This window comes from Ahaetulla prasina, chromosome 4, assembly GCF_028640845.1.
Source record: "Ahaetulla prasina isolate Xishuangbanna chromosome 4, ASM2864084v1, whole genome shotgun sequence".
NCBI classification, from domain to species: Eukaryota; Metazoa; Chordata; class Lepidosauria; order Squamata; family Colubridae; genus Ahaetulla; species Ahaetulla prasina.
Window position 1 is genome coordinate 69,349,711 of NC_080542.1, and position 26,979 is coordinate 69,376,689.

At 35.5% G+C, this 26,979-nt stretch overlaps 1 protein-coding gene across 2 annotated transcripts in view; it reads right to left on the reverse strand.

Moving 5' to 3' along the window:
- Positions 1–26,979, reverse strand: part of POU6F2 (POU class 6 homeobox 2) — a 326,504-nt gene that overhangs the window by 1,225 nt on the left and 298,300 nt on the right. For both annotated transcript variants that reach the window (XM_058183262.1, XM_058183261.1), the window contains exons 6-8: positions 12,272–12,478; positions 11,340–11,508; positions 4,913–5,081 (exon numbers count right to left, since the gene is read on the reverse strand). In XM_058183262.1, coding sequence (XP_058039245.1) covers positions 4,913–5,081; positions 11,340–11,508; positions 12,272–12,478 — 545 coding nt within the window. The remainder of the gene's footprint in view (positions 1–4,912; positions 5,082–11,339; positions 11,509–12,271; positions 12,479–26,979) is intronic.

The window sequence follows — 26,979 nt, forward strand, 5'->3', positions numbered from 1 at the left end:
TCCCTTCAAAATCTCCAAAGAAGTTGCAATCTTCAGTTCAAACAGCTGGACACATTGTAATTATCTTGAATATCCCCACAAGCAGTGTTATGAGAAACTCATGCCTTCCCGATAAAACCCAGCATAATAGTGAACTAATATGCTTTGGCATCAAGCTGGGTTTATTGTGACATGTCTCCACACTGTGCCAAATGATATCATTTCCTGTAAATGAGGTCCTCTAGGTCTCATTTTACCATCAAAACTCTTTTACTGGACCAGATTTTACAAGTCAGTTTGCAGTACCTGCAAAAACATTTCTAAACTAAGCTGAAGATTTTATTTCTCTTAAAATTAAGCCATTTTAAAGTCTTACATTATCCACTAGTTGTAACTTCAAAGATTATAGTGTTTTACATTCATTCCCAGGAAAAGTCCAATTTAATCCTTGAGATGCCTTTGCAAAATGTGTAATGAGATTAAAAACAAGAATAGTCTATCAATCTCAAATTCAACTGTCACAGAAAAGTGATTGCTCTCAGCTGGTGCTCCATCATTAATATACATATAAATAACAAAAAAATTTGCCTGTAACTTTGTATCTCAATGATAATAACTAGAGAGGATCCATAAACCATTTATTAGGGCTTTCTGTCCTCCCCACTTCAAACTAGCTTTTAGACTATTAAATTGGTACACTTATAAGAAGCTAATGGTTGGAATGGTATCAAAAAGGACTTACTAAAATGGGATAAATTACAATTATCATGAGTGGGTAGAATTTTGTAATTAAGACAAATGCTTTATTGCCAAAGATGCTTTTTCTGTTTCAGACATTCCTAATACTTGTAACTGATACTGCATTTAAACAATAGCAGATGGATATTTATAAGTGAGGGCAAAAACCAAGAATTAGATACAAATGACTGTAAGATGCTGAGGAAAGAGGAGGTTTGGGTTTACCAAATTTAAAATTGTATTGTACTTTTTGTTCTGGCTAAAAGAGTAGGTTAATCTTCAGAATAAGAAGTTACTTGATTTAGAGTGCCATGAATTAAGATTTGGATGGCATGGCTATTTATGGTATGACAAGGTTAAAGTAAATGTCAAATTTAATAACCATTTTGTTAGATGTGCTATCCTAAGAGTTTGGAATAAATATAAAGCAAGGTGTTCTGTAAAGATGCCTCTCTGGGAGTCTCCCCAGGAAGCTTTTTTAAGAAAGAAAATAGTGGTGAAACAAAACTGGTGGACTTATGGTCAAATAATATTTTTTAACTTTGGTGATCCTATCTTCAAATCTAAAGAGAAATTAGACCCAGAAGGACATGTCTGTCATTGGTTTACATATTTACTATTGAAAGAAAGATTTAAATAAGATAAAAGGAGTTATGGGTGATATTGTGAAAAATGAATTGGAAATCCTACTGCATGGTAGTGATGAACACATTATTGCTAAGGTCTATAAATTGTTATTGAATTTGAAGAATGAATATGTAAAGCATTGCATGATTCAGTGGGAAAGAAACTTTGAATGTAATATAATGGTTAAACAATGGGAAAATATGTGGACAAACATTCTAAAATTTACACTAAATGATAATTTAAAAGAAAAATTTTATAAGATGATGTATCTTTGTTATTTAACATCAGATAAGTTGTCAAGAATGTATAAAGGCATTTCAAATGAATGTTGGAAATGCAATTGTATAGAAGAGACCACTAACAGTGGGCATGTGAGAAAGCAAAGAAATATTGGAATAGGATTCACATCTTATAGAAAATTCTCAAAGTGGATATAAAGATAAAACCACAGAAACCTTTCTTAGGAGTTTAATGGAAAAAAGACTTGAAAAAAACTGGAACTTTGATGTTATATATGTTGATGGTAGCAAGTTTACTGTATGCACAAAAATGGAAGGACACTTTTGATTCTTACAATGGATAAATGGTTGAAAAAGTTGATGGAGTTAGCAGAGATGGCCAAACTGACTGCTTTGGTCAAAGAAAATTACTTTTGTTTCTACTTGGAAATTGCTTCTGGACTTCATGCTTGAGGTGGAAAAAAAAATGAAACTTTGATTCTGGGTTTTGTTGATTACATAAGTTTGTTTTTATAGAAATGGCTAGTTTATATTATTATGTAAAAGTAAAAAGTCGAAGTTTGATGCTATTATTCTACTGCAACAAAGGGAATTGGAAGTCAATGCTTTTTTGTTTCTTTTTCCCCTTTGCCCTATACTTTCCCCTTCCCCTTCCTCTTTCCTTTCATTGTTTTCCTATTATTTGCTTTTGAACTTTTGTAATTTTATATATATAAAGAAGCTAATGGGAGTAAACCCCCTCCTAATGCTATGAAGTTCAAATAAGATCATCTCACTTGAACCATTCAATGCTAGGATAAAATGTGTCAGCTGAAATGCATGTTGTAGAGTAAGAAGTAATGATTGTTATTTTGATATGGAGACAGAGATGGAAAATGAAACTATGAATACAAAGACTACTTTCTCTCCTTTTTCAATAATAAATTATATATTATGTTTGGACTGTTCAGACTGTCACAAATATTTGAGAGAAAATTCGCAATGTAGCTTTGAACCAAACCCAGGTCTCAAACTCATCAATGACTGGTTTGAAAAACGAAGAAATAAATGATTTCCCTATTAAGGAAAACATCTGAATGTTTGGCCTTAGTGATGGCCTTAGAAGTTTTTTGCTTGTGCAAATATTAAATGCCAGTTTCATGTCTCTACTGGATTAAAAGATCTGGAGCTGAAAACATCACAATGATCCATCCAACTTAACTAATACACCTATGATACCCTCTTTCATGTTCCTCAGAATTGTTGCACAACTTTGCTACGCTTACAGGCTCATAATGTTATGCCTTAGTCTTGATCTCAACCCTATTGGATTCTTTGCACAACTAATGAAAATTTTGTGCTTTGCATTAGGCTTGTTTTTCTTCCTAAGTAGCAGTAGCTCTTCTTTATAAGATGATTGAAGGATCCAAAGAGAGGAAAATCCTTTCTATCTGTAGTAGTTTTTGATTGCTTAATGATGGAGTGACTTCTGCCATTTTTCTCCATGTTGTTCTGAATACAGAAATCAGTTGTAAGCTGTTCTTCTCTTTTACTATAGTTGCAACTTTCATAATAATTTCCTACATGTTTCCTATGATATGTAACTGCAACCCTGTTATGGAATTGTATTAAGTGATATTTGCTGTTCATTAATGGTTTAAATTTAAATTACTATCAGCATCTGTAATAATTCAGGTTCACTGGGCTTTAAAGCACAAATTTCCAAGCTTCCTGAGTCTTTAGAAACTGCATTAGCCAGTAACCTCCCCGCCTCCTCCCAAAAAAATCTCAGGTAAAGCAAAATCCAAAAACCTATGAAAGATTTGAAAATCTAATATTCTGTATTAAGGTACAATATTATTATAAAGGAAGGTGATATAACAATACTGAACATATTGCTTTAAAAAACAAAACCTGCTACTTCTGGTTTTATTTCTCAGCTAGTCACAGGGAAAATAAATTACATTAAAATTAAATAATGAGAAAACCAGATTCATATTAATGAAATGTCTTGTTATCATTTGTACTTCTGTATGTGATCTTTGGTATAACAATATCTAAGTCTTAAAACAAATTTCCTGTGGTATCCTTGTATACACTGGATAAAGGTTATTTTCTGCAGGGAGGTATCTTATAAGAAAAAACAGTAGGGGAGACCATAGAAGTGAGAGGATCCTATGGAGCTTTTTGTATTTAACAACAATCAATGGGTTTTATGGAAAATCATTGAGCAAAATGTGAGCTGCAAGCTCACTACCCCATACTGATGTTATTTATAACCTTAGTCTTAAACTGCAGGAAAAGTACACTTCCATACTATGGGGAATACATTAGAAGTATAAAGAGCAGATAAAAAGACAGAGCATTTCATGGATCACCAAGAACAAAATCCACTTAAATGAACTTAGAGTTCATTTCTTGGCTCTCATTGATGGAGGAGAACTATAAGACTACATTGCCCAAGAGGAAAAATCTGTTACCTAAGTGGGTTTGTTACCTCATGCATAAACATAGAATTAGTAACATACATAGGTGCTTTGCTTTCAAGATACTTTAACTCTATCAAGGCTACTCTATTTTCATGATTTTTCACTATGCTCTTGAATATTATTCTTCTTTTTCTAAATACATATTTTTCTTTTGAAGAACTTTAGGAAGATATATAATTAATTGTAGAAAGCCCAAGAAAAATATTTTCATTGGTTTGCCCTCCCCGCACCTCAACAGCATTATAAAAATTACCATGAACATCTTATGGGTAACATGGATTATGGCATTACAGGCTGAAACGTAGCAGGTAGGCACATGAAATAATTGTTCAGAATTCACACCAGTAAAAATGCATAGTTTGAAAGCATGCAAATACAGGTAATATACAGGTACCACTTTGGTGGGAAGATAACAGTGTTCTGCGCGCCTTGGAGTATAGTCATGCCAGCCACATTTACCACAGAAATGTCTTTGGACAATGCTGATTCCCTCGGCTAAGACACGGAGATGAGCACCATCCCCTAAAATCGGACATAACTAGAACAGGGGAAACCTTTACCTTTAAGAAGCTTAACTGGTGTTTGATAGCAGCAGCCACAGGGTCTCCAACTCCATGCTGCCTTAAATTTTATGACCAGAACATATTTAATGTTCCCAATTTGTTTTTGCATAAATAAATAAATTCTTGGGTGTGGGAAGAGGAAAATTGTATTAAAGCCAGGTGATAAAATATGTCAATGTTTGTTCATATAAGGCTGCTCTGCTGGACATATAGATAAAATTATAATATAAAGGCAGTAAGCAATAAGCCTTAAGAGAACAAGGTTGGAGAACTGAGGACAGACTATACATTTTGTTACCTGCAGATGGCAGACTGGCTGTAGGCTGGACCCTCTGTGGCACTTAGAGCTTGACCGACTTGTGTCTGAGTGAGACCAAGAGACAGGCGTCGGATTTTAAAAGCTTTGGCAAATTCTCGTATTTCTTCAAGATTCACCCCATCCACCTCACTAGAGGCTATTTGGGGATCTGTTGAAATAATAGAAAACAATTTGAATGTCTTCAGATCCTATACAATTAAATTAAGGGAATTATTTCCAATAAAGCAAGGTAAAGCCTCCTACATCCAAATAGTTTTGCAAGGGAAACAGCATACCTGAAAGTACAGAAAGGTAGATAAAGCAAGCGTTTTGGATTAATAACAAGTTTCCCATCTTCAGTTGAAAAAGAACAGAGAGGAACACTTTTAATAAAACAATGGACATTGTCAGGTTATTTTGCAACATATTGAGTTCTTGACTTGCAAACCTTCACTTTTTTCACAAACAGTATTTCAGTTAACATAAGCAGCTACTCAGAACTATAGATTGTTTTCCTAATAGCATTCAGTATGTCTTGTTTTGGGGAAAAGGAATTCTTAAATTTCAAATGGAAATTCTTTGTGTAGCATCTAAAGTACTTGCATTTTAGTTGTAAGGATTGCATTTTAGTTGTAAGGACATTTTAATTGAGAGATGTATGTATGTTCATTTGCATATTGGATTCAGAAAAATATTTTATTTCTATATCATCCCAGAGAATTTCCAGTTTCTAGGCATGTGCAAGTCCGGCCTTCCAATTGTAATACTGATCCCCATTTCATTTTTATTTGTCCCTCGGTGGATAATATTCATAGTGCTGAGAGAATAAATTGGACTTCTTTGGCAACAGTTTTGTCCCGAAAAGGGATATAATAAAAGCTATCTACTAGAGGAAGAGTCTTTTGGTGCTGGAAGCATTTTCAGTTTAGGATTTATTGAGAGAAATGATATAGTAGCTGGGAATGGCATCTCCTTCTCTTTCTGCAACAGATTCCTTGATAAATGAAGCATTCTCGAGACTAGTAAAGGCAGTCTGGTACAATAGTCTGGTACAAGATTTGAAAGTGTTATTCAGTTCTGCATGTATTGAAACTTGTTGTATACTGTTTTTCATATCATTCTTAGAGATAACAAAGATGCTCACATTCTAACATATTTCTTTAAATATATGTCATTAGGTGTTTATATTTAATCTGAATAAAGATCTCTACTTAAGATGGGTCGTCCATAACTCAAACAAACAAAAAAACAAAAAAACAAACACTGGTTAATATTAGATGATATCTACCATTGAGAATTTGGTCTTTGAATGTCTGTGATAGTCTGTGATAGGCATCACTAGCGGTATTGTAAAAATTCTACTCAATCTACATGTCTCAATGGCATTATGAACAGATGAAACAAACAGAAATACATAAAATATAGTCTGTCATAAAATGAAATACATTTTACAGTTCTAGATAATTACCTTTCCTTTGTGGCTGATTCCCAAACAATTTCCCTGCTTTCACTAAATGCTACAGGATAGAATGAGTAGGACAGAGGCTTACAATTTGTTAGACCTAGACTAGTGATTGTAGAGAAGCTATTTTTGTTGACATATTACCAGCAATTATAAAAATCCATCTATAAATGCATCCTCATTTATACCAGGACTTATATGTGCTCTTGCTTCTGACCCATCCTTTACGTTCATCAGCATGAATCTCTGCTATGCTGCTTTTAATAGTAAAAATAAATAAATAGAAATCTTACTAACCTACTCAGAACTTGTGAAGTACCAGTTGGTCTTCCTTTCATTTAACAATTGTAGGCAAAAGGGAAAAATAATCTATTGGGCCTTCCTTATTTGTCAAGCCTACTTTCATGGTCCTCTATTGAAGTTTTCCTAGGGCATATAGGATATGCAGGGAGTATAGAATGTGCAAAATTTTATTATAATTTTAGGTGTAGCATTCAGTATTACCTACATTAGTGGTTTCTTACATTTTTGACAACAGTATGTATATGCTTGTACAAAATAGCTCTTGGGAATCTTTTGTCCATTGTTAAAACGACTATCTGCTTAGGTATCTAGTCTCCTTCCCTCCTCCTTATTCTTTAAGACCTTTTAATATTCCTGCTTGCTTTTATTTTTTCTGAGCAGTAGGACTCACCTTTAAACTTATCACAAGGCTACTACAACTGGTCATCATTTTTATTTTTTTGTGAGAGCTTATAGTCCCAAATGAGACAAGAGACACCATTGAAAATGGCTAAGGCTGGAGGCTGACACATAGCTTCACAGCATGGCACTTTCTCATCTTTATAGGTAAGAGGTTAATTAAGGAAGAACCCTGATAAAAGAAATCAGTGGGCACACTGATAGAGAAACACATATTTCTATTAATAAGCAACCACTAGCCAAGATTTCAGCAGAAGTCTTTTCTTGATCTAATTGCAGTAGCCAAATATTAAATAATTTGATGCATAAAAAAATGGATGACCTATACTGAGTAGGCCTTTCCCCTCTCTGCTACAGGTATTTTTTTGCTTAGAAGATGAGGAAAAATGAATATATTCAGCCAGAATTTAGAATTAATATGTCTTTCAGTTGACCAACAAACCTTTTCATCAGTTAATATAATGAAACCTTTGCATTACTTGGATGTTATACTGCACAAAAGCACCTGAAGCAGTTTTTCCTGAAACTATAGATGTTATGCCTGGCAGCACTTTTAATAAAAATTGGGCTGATAGTATCAAAAAATAGATCTAATCTTTTAGGTTCTCGTGGTGACTAAAAAGCCTCTAACAAGATAGATAAGCCTGATCTTGAGATACTGATACATTTGGTGTACCTTTTTCCAGCATGGATCCAAGCTGTATTTTGCATTTGTGTCTACAGTCCTCAAGGGCTGAAATCAGTGGTGAAATTCAATTTTTTTTTAGTACCAGTTCTGTGGGTGTGGCTTGGCGGGGAAGGATACTGCAAAATCTCCATTCCCACCCCACTCCAGGGGAAGGATATTGCAAAATCTCCATTCCCACCCCACTGTGGGGCCAGCCAGAGGTGGTATTTGCCAGTTCTCCGAACTACTCAAAATTTCCGCTACCGGTTCTCCAAAATCTGTCAGAACCTGCTGAATAGTATCCCTGGCTGAAATCTAAGGAAGTTATTCAAACTCCTAAAACAGTGTTTGAGATCAGTAATGAACTACGTGAAAGAAAGCTTAGCTTAGTTTAGCTCAAATTATACAATGGTATCCTCATTAATCAAATGAAACATCAGAGAATTGCTGCAAACCAATGCAGCAATTTTGGGTATTGTTCTGAAGGGAATGTCAAAATAAAAAACAAAGACTCCTTTGTGTTGAGCTTAAGTTATATTTGCCACACAGACTTATTGCCTTCTATTTGGGTTTTTTCCCCCTTGTTTGTTTAGTCTCCCCCAATTCAAGTTGGACCCTGTTTAGCTTTTTGAGAGAATTTGCTACTGGCACTTGATGTGACAAATATTTAATTAAAAAATGCTTCCCTCATTCAATGGCTTCTTACTCATTCAATGCCATTTGGTTCACCCTACATTCTATTTCTCTAGGTAATACATAAGACCCTGGTGCTTTAACAATGGAGTTCTTTACAACATCATAGAAAACACAGATTTCTTGGTTATCTCAAATCACCTCAGCACCCAGATGTAGTTTAAGAGAAAATAAGAGGTTCCATCTGGAAGAAAAGGGAAAAAATTATGCATTCTTGCTCAGATACATCAGAAACATGAACAAAATTGACATAACAATACTGAGTTTCTTTGCTGAGCTGGCAAAAAATAATCAATATAATTTGCCACTTTTCAGCCACTATCATGCTTTTTGCAATATTTATCTCAATACTAGGGACTATATTTATGCTCAGATTCCCACTCCCCCAAGAGTAAGAAGTACTTTAAAAATGTTTACAACCTGTCTTTGTTCTTACTGATAGTGTTGGCATGGACAGGGGGAAGGGCGTAGGGAAGGCAAGTTATGAAACATGCATTGTGGTGCAAACTCTTCCCCATATGTAGTCATGTGTCATGTTGCAGTGCACATATGAAAGGACAGATATTATGACATAATATCATGATGCATATTTTGTCATAAGTTATTATTTCTGTAACCTATAAGGGTTAGGCAGATAGACTTCTTTTTAAAATCTATCTCAAAAGTTTTTATTTCTCTTCCTGAGACAAGAATCATGTAAAAAGGAGGCGTAAGAAGAAATATAGAGGTAAAGGTTCCCCTCGCACATATGTGCTAGTCATTCCCGACTCTAGGGGGTGGTGCTCATCTCCATTTCAAAGCCGAAGAGGCAGCACTGTCCAAAGACGTCTCCGTGGTCATGTGGCCGGCATGACTCAATGCCAAAGGCGCACGGAACACTGTTACCTTCCCACCAAAGGTGGTCCCTATTTTTCTACTTGCATTTTTTATGTGCTTTCGAACTGCTAGGTTGGCAGAAGCTGGGACAAGTAACAGGAGCTCTCACCGTTACGCGGCACTAGGGATTTGAATTGCTGAATTGCTGACCTTTCGATCAACAAGCTCAGCGTCTTAGCCACTAAGCCACCATGTCCCTCAAGAAGAAATATAGTTCCCCATAAAATGTATGTCTTAATTATTGTCAATTATTAATATTCATTCCTTGACTAAAATCATTGAAAAGCAGGACCAGGACTTTAAGAAATCAAAGGGACAGAAAAGTGACTATAAATGTTTGCCTTAGCATTTATAGTGTGGTTGATTGATTAATTCATCATGTGCCATGATGATATATTCTTAATCTGGTCTTTTTCCACAGGGCACCAATTGCCACTATTCTTTTTTTTTTTTGTTGAGTACATATTAGATAATATATATAAGTATGAATTGAATACAATTAAAGGGAACATTAAGACAGGGATGGTAGGCATGCTGGTGCTCTTATGCATGCCCCTTACAGACCTCTTAGGAATGGGGTGAGGTCAACAGTAGACAGTCTTAGGTTAAAGTTTTGGGGGTTTTGGGATGAGACCACAGAATCTGGTAGTGTATTCCAGATATTAACAACTCTTTTACTGAAGTCATATTTTCTGCAATCAAGTTTGGAGCAGTTCACTTTAAGTTTGTATCTATTGTATGTAGATATATTGTTGTGGTTGAAGCTGAAGTAGTCATTGACAGGTAGGACATTGTAGTAGATGATTTTATGAGCTATGCTTAGGTTATACCGAAGGCGGCGTAGTTCTGAATTTTCTAAACCCAGAATTTCAAGTCCATCCACCTTGCTGCAAGTTGTCCTCTTTTACATCTATATATATACATCTACATTTATGTGTGACTGTGTACACAGACACACATACACACACACACACACACAAACCCAATGGATCATTAAAATTAAAAATATGAATACACATTCATACACATATACACCTACCTTCATATACATTTATGTGTGACCTTCATATACATTTATGTGTGTGTGTGTGTGTGTTTGTGTGTATTCATATTTTTAAATTTAATTTAAATCCAGGCATTATGGCTCTTATTTGTGTGGAGAACTACTACTTCTACATTCTCTTGCCTTGCATATGTCATGTTTGACCAGTAGTTCAGTGCCTTTTTTTCATTCTCAGCAACTTTAAGATGTTTGGATTTCAACCTTAGAATTGGAGAGTTAAATCCACACATCTTAAAAATTGCTGAAATTGAGAAACACTGCCTTAATTTTATACCACCTTTTTTAAAAAGCTGTTTCCTTGTCATGTGAGGCAAATTTGTAATGTGTGCTGGAAGTTGGGGAGGGTATAGGATAGGGGAAGACTTGTTAGACTTCTTAATAAGCGGGAGCTCTTACAATAGGAATTCAGTTTGGTATATTTCAATTCCAAAATAAAAAATCTGCTGGATAGGAAAATAGCCCCTAAAAATTAAAAAAAACAGTATTTCTTGATTCACTTATTTCTGATTACATATATGATATCATAAGAATTAATGCACGCTGCATAAATATTTTTAACTTTAATTTAGTCCAGAACATTTCATGCTTACAGTTTCTCTGTGCCTCTTCTATTTGTATTACTTAGCAATTAATGATTGATTAATTTTCTAATTATTTATTACAGTGTTATGCTATTACGTTACTTCAATCTAGTCAATTTACAATAATCACACAACAATAAAATAACAAGCCATGCTGTCCAATCAATATATCACCCCATTGCATTATATCTTGCACAGAATAACGTAGTATTCTGATTGCATCCACTGTCTCAAAGGCTCTTTGAGACAGCATTTCATTGAAAAATCATAGATGATTGCCTCCCACAGATTCCCAATAATATAAAATCATATAAAAGCAAGACAAACAGTACATTGAGAAACTAGTAGACAAATGAAAAATAGGACAAGAGTATAGTACTTACTGTTGACTAATTGGCCAACACTCAAAGCTGAAGAGGAGGAGGAAGAGGAGGAGGAAGAAGAAGCCTGGCGCACTGGGCTTTGAGATATAGATGCTTGACTATGAGTCAGGTGTAGAAGACTAGTCTGTGAGGCTGCTTGTCCTACTTGTGCTTGAGAGGGCTGATGGAGCTACAGACAAAGACAAAGACATTTTCAGCAATAAAATTAAGATGTAACTAATACCCTTCATCTATCTCCACCTTTCCCCCTCACTGGGCTCCTGCAGGCCTCCTCACCCTGTGTCACCTTTGTGACTTATCTTTCAAAGAACTCTGGAGTTTGAGTTAGGGATTGAGGGAAGAATGCTCTATTCCTTAGTGTGTGGCATGAACCAGAAGTGTCCTCCACTTTTGGAGTGGCCATAATGCAATGCCGTTCCATAAATGGGATTGTGCCACACAGCCCAGGAACAAAGAGGCTTGCTCAGCTTCCCTAATGCAAGCTTCAAAGAGTTCTGCAGCAATCTGCAGTGATCCACAGGCTCCAGATCACATTAGGGAAACAGAGCAACCAACTCTGTCCTTACTGCTGGAAGAGAACACCATTTTAGAGTGGCTACAATTATTTACAGCCCATCCAAAAATGGTGCTTGCTTCTAGAAGCAAATCATATGGCCTAAGGATGGAGTAGCATGCTCTTCACCACTGGATCTCTGAAGTTCTGCAGATAGTAGTAGAGATCTCCTGAATCTAATCTCCAGAGCTTTTAGAAGAAGAGCTACAAAGATAAGTGAGTATCAGTGATGATGGGATGAGGAGGAACATGCAGGACTTGGTGAATGGGAAGCAGGCCGAAGCCTAGGAGGTCTCAAGGGATGAGAATGGGATACTCTGCTTAATGACCCCTTTAATCTTTAATATTCTGCTTAATGGCTGCATTAATGCTCATTTACTTGTTGGCCTGGCTTGAGAGGTGACAGTGTGATTCCTTGTGTGTTGATTACTGGCAATATCTGGTTTCCAATGACTGTTGCAATGATTTGACCTTGGGCATTGGTCAATAACTGTGGTGTAATTGGCTGTACTTGAAGGCCCTGAGCTCCTCCTGCTGCTTGATTGGATGAGACTGGATTAGGCATTAGTGGAATTGTTCCAATAATCTGAAAGAAATAGAAAGCAGAAATTCTGTATATCATAAATATTTTATTGTGAAAGTAATACATCTAGAAACACAAGGTATTTTAACTGCCTTGAAACTCAGATTTTGTCCAAGTAATTTATTAGTTATGACCATATATGGTAACTGATATATTGTAAATTAGCAGTATTTATCAAACTGTCTTCTTACATTCTAGTATATTTTGCTTGCCTTCTGCTATTCTTCCCTTGAAGTCTTATATTCCAAAACAGCAAGGGACATGTTTTAAAACTAACAATTAGAGGAGATCAACTGATCAATTGGAGATGCCTAAGATTCTCTCAACAAAGAAATGGATAATTTTTTGGTGTCCCATAGCAATAGCTTTGGGGAGACAAAGGCCACCATGGGAGGAACAATGATGCAAGTAGATAGACTGATACCACAGAATAAACAATTTTTTTCATATTAAAACCAATTTTAAAAATGTTTTTTTCCACATTAACCTCATTTTTGAGATGATTGATTCCTTGATAACCTATGCTATGCCTGTTTTAGGTGCTATGCCCCTACACTGTAGTATGTGCAAATTTTTCATCTGAAATAGCAATCGCAATAGGACTTACGTATATACTGCTTCATAGTGCTTTACAGCGTTATCAAAGTGGTTTACAAAATTAGCATATTGCCTCCAACAATCTGGGTCCTCATTTTATTAACCTCAAAAAGATGGAAGGCTGAGATTCAACTGGAAGCATCGTGGCAAGATGGACGGGGAAAAGCGAGCTCCGCTGTTTGAGGGGTCTTCAGACCAGAACTGTCCTGTAGGGATGGTGAAGAAGAAGAGGCACCTTGGATGACCAAGAGGAACCGGCAAGTTCCTTGGAGGTCAGAGGAAAGCTCTTCAACTCAGCAGTGGTGGCTACAGCAGCCATCATTAACCTGGGGCAACCGGATCAAGATTTTGAGCAGGAATGGTGATTTGGACGGAATGTTGAAGCTGGGTGACTGAACAGCAATTCACAAGAAAATATCTTAATTTGACATTTGCAAAAAAAAATCTTTGGCAGTGGAATAGCAGCTAAACTAAGAAGGAATGAAAACACAGCAAAATAAGAGAAACGGAAGCATTTACCCAAAGACCCGGAAGAATTTTGGCTTTTTAAATTGAAGTGGGGACCCCTCAAAAAGAAAGGAAAAATAAGGAAACCCTTAAATAAAGTTGGAAAGTTTGGAGACTTTTAAAATCTGTTGCTAGACTATAAAAAGAAAAAAAGCTGGGAGATTTAGAATTACAACGTGGTGAAATCTCTCTGATTTTCTTCTTCCCCTGTGAGCCTGACTTAATTAAATTGGGACATAGACTTTAAATTAATTGGAACAGTTAATTAATTAATCGAACGAATTAATTGAACTAATTGGAACAGTTAAAAAGATAAAGCAAAACAAAGTGTGGCTCTAAGCAAAAGAAACAAAATGGATATCTTCATTAATTGTTGATTAGAACTGTGGATTGGAAAGAGACACCCTCAGGCGGAAGGGAAAACTACATTGACTAACATTAGTTGTGGAAAATTCCTCTACTGGAGTAATAAGGCTGGTGAGAACTAAAAGGGAGGATTTTGCTTGCAAGCTCTTTGACTTTGATAATGAAACAAGAAATACAACCCAAAAATACAGAATGGCACAGGGAATAATCGAAATGATGAAAAAGATGTATATGACTTTGAAGCGAGAAATTAAAGAAATAATCACAAGACCTTATGGAAAACAGGAACCAGAAGAATTAAAAGCTGCCCCAGAACTTATAGCAAACAAAGAAACCATGAAGCAAGAGAGGGCATTGGAAGACAAAAGAAAAAAATATTGATGATAAATTATTAAATTATTGAGAAATTTTAAATGAGTCTAAGGGGAGAGATGAAGGGATTTATAAAGAAGGAGAAAATAAAAAGGGAAATAGCACAAAGAAGTTAGAAGATTATAATGGGAGTGACAGTAATAAAAAAGAAATTTTTAAAAGGGCAATGAAGAGAGTAAATGGAAAAATATTGCAAACAAGAAGGATAAAAAATAAGGAGGGGAGGAAGAGACAAGGAGAGAAAGAAGGGAAGAAAAAAAAACAAAGTCAAAGGATCATCTAGGGATCAATAGAGAAAAGATAAACATGGGGGAAGGCAAGAAGAGGAGAGTGGATGGAAATATAGGACAAGCAAAGAGAGTAAAGAATTTTAAGAGGAAAAAAGAAAAAAAGAGGAGAAAGAAAAAAAAGAGGAAAATAAAAAAGAACTGAAATAAATTACTGGTTGAAATATTAATGAGATTTGAAGTATATAAATATCGATATTGGACTTTAAAATGAGAAAAAATGTTTGAAGGTTATTATGGATGTATTAATGATATTGTAGAAGTTATAAAGAAAAATTGAAGTTTTTCTTGGGATTTTTTTTGGATTATGGTTAACAATTTATAAATTGTCATTGAAATGTAAAGATATGATTGATGTTGATGTTAAATAGAAGATATAAAAGAATATAATTATTAAATGGGAATATAAGGATTTAATATAAATGGGAGTAGAAAATGGGGGAAAAAGAGGGATAATTTGATAAAAGATTAAAATTGGGGGTGAAGGGTAAGACTAGATTTTTAAGAGAAATATAAATAGGGAAATAAAAAAAAATATTGATAAAGGTATGTAAGAAGTGTTGGAAAAGACCTAAATTTGATGTGAACATGTACCTGGCCAATATTTTGTTTAAAAAGATGTATTGTATGTTGTTGTTTGTGTGTAAAAAATAAAAAAACTTTACCAAAAAAAAAAAAAGGAAAGATGGAAGGCTGAGTCAGCCTTGAGATGGAGAGAATCAAACTCCTGGCAGTGAGCAGTGAGTTAGCCTGCAGTACTGCATTCGAACGACTGCACCACCATGGCAACGATGGGAAATTCTATCATCAGCTTTCAGCAACCACTTAAAGAAATTTATGTGGGTCACATAAAAAGGTTCCAGAAGCTATCTGTAATCCTGAGTATACAGAGGATATAGTTCCAATCCCTCTTTTATATATATAAAAAACTTTCATTCATTCTGAAGTTATTGTAGAGAGGAAAGCATTTCTTGAAAGTAGAGTTCTGAATAACTGCTGATCCAACTAATCATTTGGCCATTAAAAGCTTATTCCCTCCAAGCTACATTGCCTGAATGAAAATCACAATTCTAATATCTTATACTCCTGTGTCTATATCAAACTATATCAATCTGTATGTAGCATTTTAATTACAGATAATCCTAAAACCAATTTAGTATATTAAGGATATTTAATTCTCTTAAGTGAATAATAATGTTTCCAAACGTATTTTTAATATTATTCATTAGTAGAGAATCCAGTATCACTGGATATCGGCAAGAGCATATTTCAGCTTGCATTTTAAGATGTACGATACAAGATACATGTTCAACTTCATAGTAAATGGGTAAAATATTTTAAGTTTTTAAAAAAATTATTTTATTTTGCTCTACTGATATAGATAATTTCAGCATTAAGGGTGTTGCTGACACTCTTAATAATATTATTACTATTTAATAATATTTAATAGTATTAACAATATCATTTTAATATTTTAATATTAATATATTAATATTTTCATATTAATATTATTATTAATAATATTAATAATTACTCTTACTATTTTTAACGTTGTTTAAAAATAGGAGATATTTATATATGTTGTGTGTTTGTCAGATTGTGTATCACAATAAAACAATAAAAAAGTTTTTAAAAAGAGTGTTGATGAAACTTAAACATTTATTTTTCTGTTTCCTTAATTTTCAATGTCAAATTTGCCTTGACACTATATAGGTAATTAATTTTACAATGACTAGTTGGACTGTTACAGAAATATTTTAATGTACATTCAGATTATGAGTTCCTACATTATGATTTTGATTTTGATTTATGATTTTGTAATAATGCCAAACTAAGCTATTGATTTCTATAATGGGTTGCAAAAAATGTTTCAAGGTTAAGGTAGCAGTGTACTGAGCTCAAAACAAAACTCATGTGTTATGTAAGTTTGGTTCAAAACTTTCAGAGAGGAAGAAGGTTTTTATACATATATACAGATATAAGACATAAGAGACAGACATATATACACAGATATAAGGGATGTGGTGGCTCAGTGGCTAAGACGCTGACCTTTCAATCAGAAGGTTGGCAATTCAGAGGTTTAAATCCCTAGTGCTGTGTAACAGGGTAAGCTCCTGTTACTTGTCCCAGCTTCTGCCAACCTAGCGGTTTGAAAGCAAAATGCAAGCAGAAGAATAGAGACCACTTTGGTGGGAATGTAACAGCACTCCATGTGCTTATGGCGTTTATACATAACCATGGAGACGTCTTTGGAGAGCACTGGCTCTTCGGCTTAGAAATGGAAATGACTACCCCCCCCAGAGCCAGAAATGACTAGCATGCATGTGCAGGGGAACCTTTACCTTTACACAGATATTTGCAGTGTTTTAAAATATAAATAAAATCATGAAAACAGTTAAGTGATATCCTGCATGTCAATATATTCTCGACCACATCTTCCAAATTGAATCCTTGTTGGGGGATTTACAATAGGAATAAATGAACAAGACTTCAATTTTTAGAATTATTTTGGGTGGTTCAGGTCTGCAATCCTGTAAAACATGGAATGAATATAGCCAGATGCATTCTATCTTTAAATGCTAAAAAAGGAAAAGAATTATCATTCTTTTAATGGTATCAGCAGAAATCTTATCTCACAAAAGGGGTGTGTGTGTCATATATGACAAAGGACATAGCTTTGAACTGTCATTTTTGGGCCTGTAACTCAGAGAGCCTCCATTGCCCACAAGGCAAAATTTGCTGGAATAGTTTTATTGTGTAATAGAAATGTTTATTTGGATTGAAAATACATTTCTTGGAGAGCTCTTGGAGAATGACGCTGCTGAACTGAACAGTTTGCAAGGTCGGAAAAAGCAGAATGGCTTCTTCTTTCCAAGTGTGTTGCATTTTTCTGTGAATGAATTATTCTGTACATAATATACATGTTCAACAAAGCAATTCAGAGGGACCATAAAATTACAGCTTAAAAGTACCATGTTGTATTTTTAACCAAATACCACTTCTCTCTCCTTCCTGTTTGATTGAAAGCAGTGACCAGTCTATCCCAACTTGGATTGAAAGCAGTGAACAATCTATCCCAACTTGGTTCCCATTAGATGCTTTGGATGTCAGTTCCCATAATAGAAGAGGAGATCAGTTTAGGAAGACTGGCATAAATATTAATCCATCTTTTTGTCTATATGAAAATCCAATAGTAATAATACAGTTACAATCCTAAAATATACATTTGATACATTTGTATCACACTCTACAAAACATTCAAATCTCAGCACTGAATCGTAATATTGGTACAATTATAAATTTCTAATTGACAATGCAGGCGTAAAACTATCACCATGTGTTTTTCAACAGTGGAAGTATTTGTAATGCACACTTATTTCTTTGTTTGTATGGAAGCAACATGAAAAATAAGCATTTTCATAGCTAGAAGACTGTCTTCTTAATTTAATTCAGTGTTTATTTAAAGCACAATACTTGAAATTTCTGAATGCACAAAGGAAGGATATATTTTATTATCAGTAAAGTTGCTTTTGGGCTCTTATTTGTTATTTCAATTATTTAAACATATCTCAAAGGAAATACTGTTTGTACCTTGTTATTCCCTAAACTGATTTCACAATGAAACTTTGAGTCTAGATTCTTATCTTTATATTTATCTCCTAAAAAATTCCCTTGACAATCATAGTGTGTGAAAAGTAAGGATAACATGGAAATGGGAACAGATCTGAGTAGAATATTGTTACACACTTAACACTACATATAGATTATAAAGCTAAATTATATTATAAAGCAAAATAATTAATAGTTTACACTAAGAGGTATTAACAACTACATTTAAAAATATTTTTCAACTGAGGTTCTTATATTTATAATAGAATAGAATGGAATAGAATAGAATTTTATTGGCCAAGTGTGATTGGACACACAAGGAATTTGCCTTGGTGCATATGCTATCAGTGTACATAAAAGAAAAGATACCTTCATCATAACATTTGAATATAACTTGAATGATTCTGTCCCATGGCCTATGAAATGACTATTTGCATTCTAGACTTTCATAAATCCAAACTGTTATATTTATAACAATAAATCATTCTTTTAATACAATGCAAAGCATATTTTTGTCAACACATTTCATCTAGCCAATTACAAGTATGGTATCACTGATGATTGACTTTTTTTCCTTCAATTCATAGTTGCAGGAATTGAGAAATTTAAAAAAGGACTTCGTAGGAATGAGATATAAGCTGTCTTGATTCACATATGATGGTTCCAAAATGGTTTGGGGAAAGACCATACCATGTATTTGACAATGTAAAACAAACAAAAACACACACACACTGATAGTTGGCTAAAAAAGTATTACCTAATATAATTTTTACTTTGACCCTTGGTACCCTCGGTAGATGGGAGGACAAGGTCAGTATATTGGACAAGATGACTATGTTTCTCTTGATTCTGACAGAAGTCTTTATTTTTTATTTTATTTATTTATTTTTCGTATTTATATACCGCTCTATCTCCCTAGGGATTCAGAAGGTGGGCAGTCTTGGCAACAGTGTAAGGACCAGCTTCTTTCCTTCTCTTCCAAGAAAGTACAAACTCTTGAGAACTTTGTATGTCAAAAGGAATCTTTTATTGAAAGGGATGAAAGCAAGTAAAAAACTCAAATCAGGCTCTGAGATCCCTCAGGGTATGCAGTTCAGGGTAAAGGAAATTAGGAACCCCTGCCCACCTTCTGATGTGGATTCCAGCCAATCCGCAGGTATGAATACTAATTGTATCAGCCTCTCTGAGAAATAGATACAAAGAGTTTCTCAGGGTTCTTTTTACAATCCACTCATTCCCCCTTTTTCCTGAGGTGTGAGATTTCTTCAGGGATTCCTGGTGCCAGGCAATGATTATAAATCAGGGTAAAGTTTAGACAAAGAGAATCAGGCAAGAAATTGAATACTCAGGAAACAACCTAAATGTGACACTCCAAATCCCCCCCCCTTTCTTCCATGAAGAATGGCAGATACATGGATTTGACAACCAGTTAGTATCTTTAGTTATGGAATTTTCCTAGTTAATTTGGATTTGGACTGATCCTCTTTGACTGACATTATTATGATGATTGGTTGCACTGTCATCCAAGTGTTTAGACTGGATTTGGCATTTCTGTCCATCTATAGAATCTTTTCCGAGATCAGACTGATGCTGTTTAACAATATTAACAATATAAAAACTGAAGGTGATATTGTAAAGGTTGATAGTATTAAAGTGGTGCTCCAATTGCATTGGGATTGTATCAAAAATACCTATTACTATTGATACTGTCTTTGCTTTGGTTTTATTATTTCTATGTACTACCATTTGTTGGTTAAATATATTAATAGATGGAAATAAAAAATATAGACATTTACGCATCAATATTTGCTAAAAAGTTTTAAAGACCTTATCAAGGGACTACCAAGATAAGAGACCAAAATTGGTGTTTGCATTCTAGACTTTCATAAATCCAAACTGTTATATTTATAATAGAATAGAATGGAATAGAATAGAATAGAATGGAATAGAATAGAATAGAATAGAATAGAATTTTATTGGCCAAGTGTGATTGGACACACAAGGAATTTGCCTTGGTGCATATGCTATCAGTGTACATAAAAGAAAAGATACCTTCATCATAACATTTGAATATAACTTGAATGATTCTGTCCCATGGCCTATGAAATGACTATTTGCATTCTAGACTTTCATAAATCCAAACTGTTATATTTATAATAGAATAGAATAGAATTTTATTGGCCAAGTGTGATTGGACACACAAGGAATTTGCCTTGGTGCATATGCTATCAGTGTACATAAAAGAAAAGATACCTTCATCATAACATTTGAATATAACTTGAATGATTCTGTCCCATGGCCTATGAAATGACTATTTGCATTCTAGACTTTCATAAATCCAAACTGTTATATTTATAATAGAATAGAATAGAATGGAATAGAATAGAATGGAATAGAATAGAATAGAATAGAATTTTATTGGCCAAGTGTGATTGGACACACAAGGAATTTGCCTTGGTGCATATGCTATCAGTGTACATAAAAGAAAAGATACCTTCATCATAACATTTGAATATAACTTGAATGATTCTGTCCCATGGCCTATGAAATGACTATTTGCATTCTAGACTTTCATAAATCCAAACTGTTATATTTATAATAGAATAGAATTTTATTGGCCAAGTGTGATTGGACACACAAGGAATTTGCCTTGGTGCATATGCTATCAGTGTACATAAAAGAAAAGATACCTTCATCATAACATTTGAATATAACTTGAATGATTCTGTCCCATGGCCTATGAAATGACTATTTGCATTCTAGACTTTCATAAATCCAAACTGTTATATTTATAATAGAATAGAATAGAATAGAATAGAATAGAATAGAACAGAATAGAATTTTTTATTGGCCAAGTGTGATTGGACACACAAGGAATTTGTCTTGGTGCATATGCTCTCAGTGTACATAAAAGAAAAGATACCTTCATCAAGATACAACATTTACAACACAATTGATGGTCAGTATATCAATATAAATCATAAGGATTGCCAGCAACAAATTTACAGTCAAACAGTCATAAATGGAAAGAGATTGGTGATGGGAGCTATGAGAAGATTAATAGTAGTGCAGATTTAGTAATAGTTTGACAGTGTTGAGGGAATTATTTGTTTAGCAGAGTGATGGCCTTCGGGAAAAAACTGTTCTTGTGTCTAGTTGTTCCGGTGTGCAGTGCTCTATAGCATCGTTTTGAGGGTAGGAGTTGAAACAGTTTATGTCCAGGGTGTGAGGGATCTGTAAATATTTTCACAGCCCTCTTCTTGATTCGTGCAGTATACAGACATGAGATGATCAAAATAGTGAATAGATATCCCTTTGAGATACAATTTGGGTACAATTGGTGTGCAAAACAGATCTGTGCTATAGCTTGTTATTTGCACCTGCATCCAGGGAATCATAAAATTTACAGTCCCTCATCCCCACTAGTGTTGAGCCAAGAAGGGATCTTAGAGGTCTTCTAGTCCAGGGGTGTCAAACTCAATTTCACTGAGGGCCGCATCAGGGTTGGAGAGCTGGGGTGGGCTGGGGTGTGGACAGGGGTGGGTGTGGCCATAGTGGACATTTGACACAAAATGACTCAAGGTGCATTTTTCCCCTTTACATTCAAAACAGCTATTCCAGATAAAAGGAGATTTACTTTCTAGCACAAATAGTCTCAATTCCATAATGTAGAGATTAAAGACATGTAGAGTCTCCAATTGCATTGGGATTGTATCAAAAATACCTATTACTATTGATACTGTCTTTGCTTTGGTTTTATTATTTCTATGTACTACCATTTGTTGGTTAAATATATTAATAGATGGAAATAAAAAATATAGACATTTACGCATCAATATTTGCTAAAAAGTTTTAAAGACCTTATCAAGGGACTACCAAGATAAGAGACCAAAATTGGTGTTTGCATTCTAATTAAAACACTGGAGTTTGATGGTACTTAAAACAAGACTGTTTTCAAATCACCAATCAAAATTTAAAGAACTGAAAGTATTAAACAGCTTGGATGGTTGAGATGGATAATTTAAAAAGGAGATGTAATACACATTTGTTTATTGCATTCAACTCTTATGATTCAAAGCTAATTCATTTGTATTTTATCAAGAGATTATCCATTGTAGTAATAAAATTAAATGTATTTTGAGTCTTGTAGGTGATATCTATCTGCCTGCTCTATTAGAAAAACCATGTCATATTCCATCTAACATATATTACTTTTTCAATTTCCTGTCTACAATACTTTTAAAATATTTTTAGGATGAGAGTGCAGTAAATCTCCTTGCTCACAATAAAGCTCTTAACTCATTATAATGATGCTAATGACCTTAACCCATAAAAATTATCACCTTTTCACAGGTGAACAATTATTTATCAGTGGCCATCATTCCCCCCCCCCCCAGTGTGTGTGTGTGTGTTATAAAAAATGATGGGAGAAAACTGAAATTTAACACATCCTTTTCAATCACTCATATTCTTCTGTTATTTTTCTGCTAGTTCTTCAGTGGATAATGAAACAAAAAAAAAGCAGTTGCAAAGTAATAGCAATAGCAAAATCATTTATGTTTTGATTGTTACTTTTTGCAGCTGCAAAGATAAGAAAACAGCAGATCTATTGAAATTGGTAATCTCCTGCTTGCTTTTGATGTTGGTTTCTTTTTCTAATCTATCAAATTAAAAACTGAAAACAATTAGTTTTTGCATGCATATACAAAATCTTGCTCCACCTAATCATGGTGTTTATTAATTTAAGTGAGAATGTCATGGAGCCAACTTGAACAAAATAGATTTAAACATGACCAAGATGAAAGAGATTTTTTTTTAAATTTAAGATATTGTCCTCCTTAAAAGAATAAAAAAGAGAGATGAAGAAATATTTTTTTGCTGAGTATGAAAAACTAAGAATTTATATAAAAAATAATTAGGGCTTCCTGATAATCTATATAAGCCTCTTAACTTGAGTACAATTTCACTGAAAGGGCATCTATTTTTCCGGACTTCTAACATTGTAATGTATGAAACTGACACTTATCATAAAATAAAGATGAAATAGGGATAATCTTTTGTTTAGGTGTTTAATGAGACCCACTTTATTAATTTAAGTGAGAATGTCATGGAGCCAACTTGAACAAAATAGATTTAAACATGACCAAGATGAAAGAGATTTTTTTTTAAATTTAAGAGATTGTCCTCCTTAAAAGAATAAAAAAGAGAGATGAAGAAATATTTTTTTGCTGAGTATGAAAAACTAAGAATTTATATAAAAAATAATTAGGGCTTCCTGATAATCTATATAAGCCTCTTAACTTGAGTACAATTTCACTGAAAGGGCATCTATTTTTCCGGACTTCTAACATTGTAATGTATGAAACTGACACTTATCATAAAATAAAGATGAAATAGGGATAATCTTTTGTTTAGGTGTTTAATGAGACCCACTTTATTAATTTAAGTGAGAATGTCATGGAGCCAACTTGAACAAAATAGATTTAAACATGACCAAGATGAAAGAGATTTTTTAAATTTAAGATATTGTCCTCCTTAAAAGAATAAATGAAAAAATATAAAATATAGACATTTACGCATCAATATTTTTTGCTGAGTATGAAAACTAAGAATTTATATAAAAATAAAAAATTACAATTAAATCAATCACAGGTAAAAGATTAAGATAAAAGATGACAAACTCAGTGATAGGAGGTGACTCACTCTCTCTCATCAAGACCTGGGTGAAGAGCCAGATGTTTTTGGCTCTTCTGAACAACAGCCATCCAGATGTTGGAGGGCATCTAGTTCTAGTTGGCAGATGCTGCTAAAGAGAAGGTGAAAAGGTGCTGCCTCCTGCAGCGCTGTCCCAGCAAAAATGGGCCATTGGGGGCAGGGGGGCTCAAGCAGGCCCCCACCCCATTTTTGGCCTGGACAGCCTCCTGCAGCACTCTGCTGACCAAAATAGGTGATTCATCCAGCATCGGTGTTTTCCAAAATATCTTTGCAACGTATTATTGACTACTGATGGACATGGAGTATCAGCTTGGGAAAAGTAAGCCTAATGCTTTGTGCCTAAATTTCAGACTCCTCCTGACTTCTCTGCAATCACTATCTCTCAGTAAAAGTTTTGAAATGTAAACTGTTTCAAGAGTTTTACTTTCTTTGGAAGGTAGTTGAGGCAGACACCTGCCCTATTATGGGGACCGTGCAAACAATGTCATCTCAAGGCAGCAATCAAGAAGAAACCAAATGCTGGGTGAGGCTTCGGCCAAACCTCAGCCGGCCATAAGCTTTGATGGATGGATGGATGTAGGAAGCTTTCAGCCTGGGAGACTCAGCCTAGATGGTTCATAGGCATTGGAAGAAGGACAACTGGGAAGGGAATACAATCACTCTCACCAGAGGCAGTCATTGGGAAGGATGGAGAGAGGAGATGGCAATGCTGGGGGACAAGGAGGATGAAGATGATGAACCCAACTGTGCCGATCTCTTCATGAGGCAAGCCATGCAATTCATGATGGATGCTTTTCAAAATCTGAAAGCAAGAGAGGCCCGGGCTCGCATGTGAGAGAGCTTTGGACGTTGGAACCAGCTGGAGGAGCGGGATGGGGAGCCCTCATCCCTGGAAATCCTGGCGGCAATGAAAGCTACCCTGGCTGTGGGGCTAGCAACAATAGAAGGGATCCCACAGAAAGACACCGCTAGGGCAGAAAATGCCTCAAGGCTGGGAGATGCCACAGCTTTCCCCTCCCCTTGGCATGAAATTCAACCGAGATCCCCAGCAGCTGGGATTTTTTCTAGCCCAAGTTCTAACCTACATGCAGGAATAAGGAAATAAAATCCCTACTGAGTGGGCTAAGGTCTGAGGACCTGGAGGGGGATGCAGCCAGATGGATGGTAACCCTCCACAACAACAATGCCCCTGAGCTGAAGAATTTTAACTGGTTCATGACTGCCCTGAGACAGCAATTTGAGGACCCGTTAACTGACTGGAAAGTCAGAGAATGCATTGGACTGTGAGACCGGGGTGCAGACCAGCAGCTGAGTACACTGAAGAATTTTGAGACCTGGCCTGCTGCCATAGCTGGCAAGAGGAAATCCCCATGAGTTATTTCAAGGATAGCCTGAATGATGACTTGTACAATGCATGCATTGCCAGCCCCCCCTCCCTGTTTGTCTCTATCAAAACCGAAACAAGTATCAAAGTGGCAAGGCGTGGAAGACACACACACACACACACACACACACACACACCGAGAAAAAGAAAGAGATCGCTAGGAACCAAGCCTAGGCACAACATTCTTCAGTTTGCTTCAAGTGTGGGAAAAGAAGGCCATCAGGCAGCAGAGTGCCAAGCAAACTGCTCCATCAAGAAAGGGAAAGCAATTCTGAGAGGAAAAGCAGCAAGGATATAAAGGAGCAAAGTGACTCAGAAGATGACTCCTTGGTAAGTGGCCACATTGACCTTGTAACCATGCCCACAGAATTAAAACTCTCTGGAACTGGACAGAAAGCATCTTTAAAAGGCTTTCTGGAACTGGACAGAAAGCCTCCCTTCTAGGCTCTGGGTTCACTAGATGACTTGTAAGTCTGGCTCTGGTGGAGATTCGCCTGAGGATGCTTAAAACTCCAATTGCATTTTGCCAGCTGGATGGCTCAGTTGTGTGAAGAATTTCTGCCACATTTGGAGATGCAGATGGGGCCCACTCAAAGATTCTAAGCTTTATAGTCACCCCAGAGATGGAAAGACCCCTGGTCATAGGATTGGCCTAGTTGAAATGATGGAACCCCCCAAGTGGATTGGAGAAAGGACTATTAAAATTTCCACCAGGTGGAAAATCCCAATGTAGCAGAGAACACTAATTAAGGGACTTTTGCATCAAGAGATGGGAGCCGCAATGCAAAGGAAACCCCTACTGGCCATTTCAAAGGAACCTGAGGGAAGTTTTCAGTGAAAAGAAGCTGGATGAACTTTCTTCCTGCCGAACCACAAATTTGCCACTGAAATTATCTCAAGGACTAAGCTACCGAAACCAAAACTCTACTCAATGACTCCTAGAGAGCTAGATGAACGCTGCATGTCCATCAACAAGAACCTGGCTCAGAGTTTTATCCAACCAGCTAAACCTTGAGTGGCTGCCCCAGTTCTATTTAGATAAAAGAAAGATGAGTCTTTACATCTCTGCATAGATTACAGGTCTCTTAATGCTATTTGCATGAAAAACATGTATTCCCTTCCTCTCATGAAAGATATGCTAGCCTATTTGGCAAGGGGGAGGATTTTCACTAAGTTGGACTTTGGAGTCTTACTACCATGTTAGGATCCGAAAAGGAGATGAGTGGAAGATTACTTTCAACTGCCCCCTCAGCTGTTTTCAGTTTAGGGTGCTCCCATTTGGCCTGCAAGGGGTGTCCACAATATTCATGCAACTGATCAATGAGGTCTTACATGAGGACCTATACAAAGGTGTTCTGGTGACATTTTAATCTACTCAGAAATGAAAACTGAACATTTAAAACTAGTTAGAGCAGTCCTACACAAGCTCTGTGAAGCTAAACTGACTAAATGTAAATGTCATCAGGACAAAATTGACTTTTTGGGCTACCAAAGCTCCCATGAGGGGATTGAAATGGATCTAGAGAAAGTGCGAGCTGTGTTAGAGTGGGCACAGCAGTTGCAGAAAGCAACTGCAGAACTTCCTAGGGTTTGCTAATTTTTATACACAAAAAATTCTTCTTCTGGTAGATCACGCAGCCCCAAACCAACAGTGGTCAAGGGGAGAC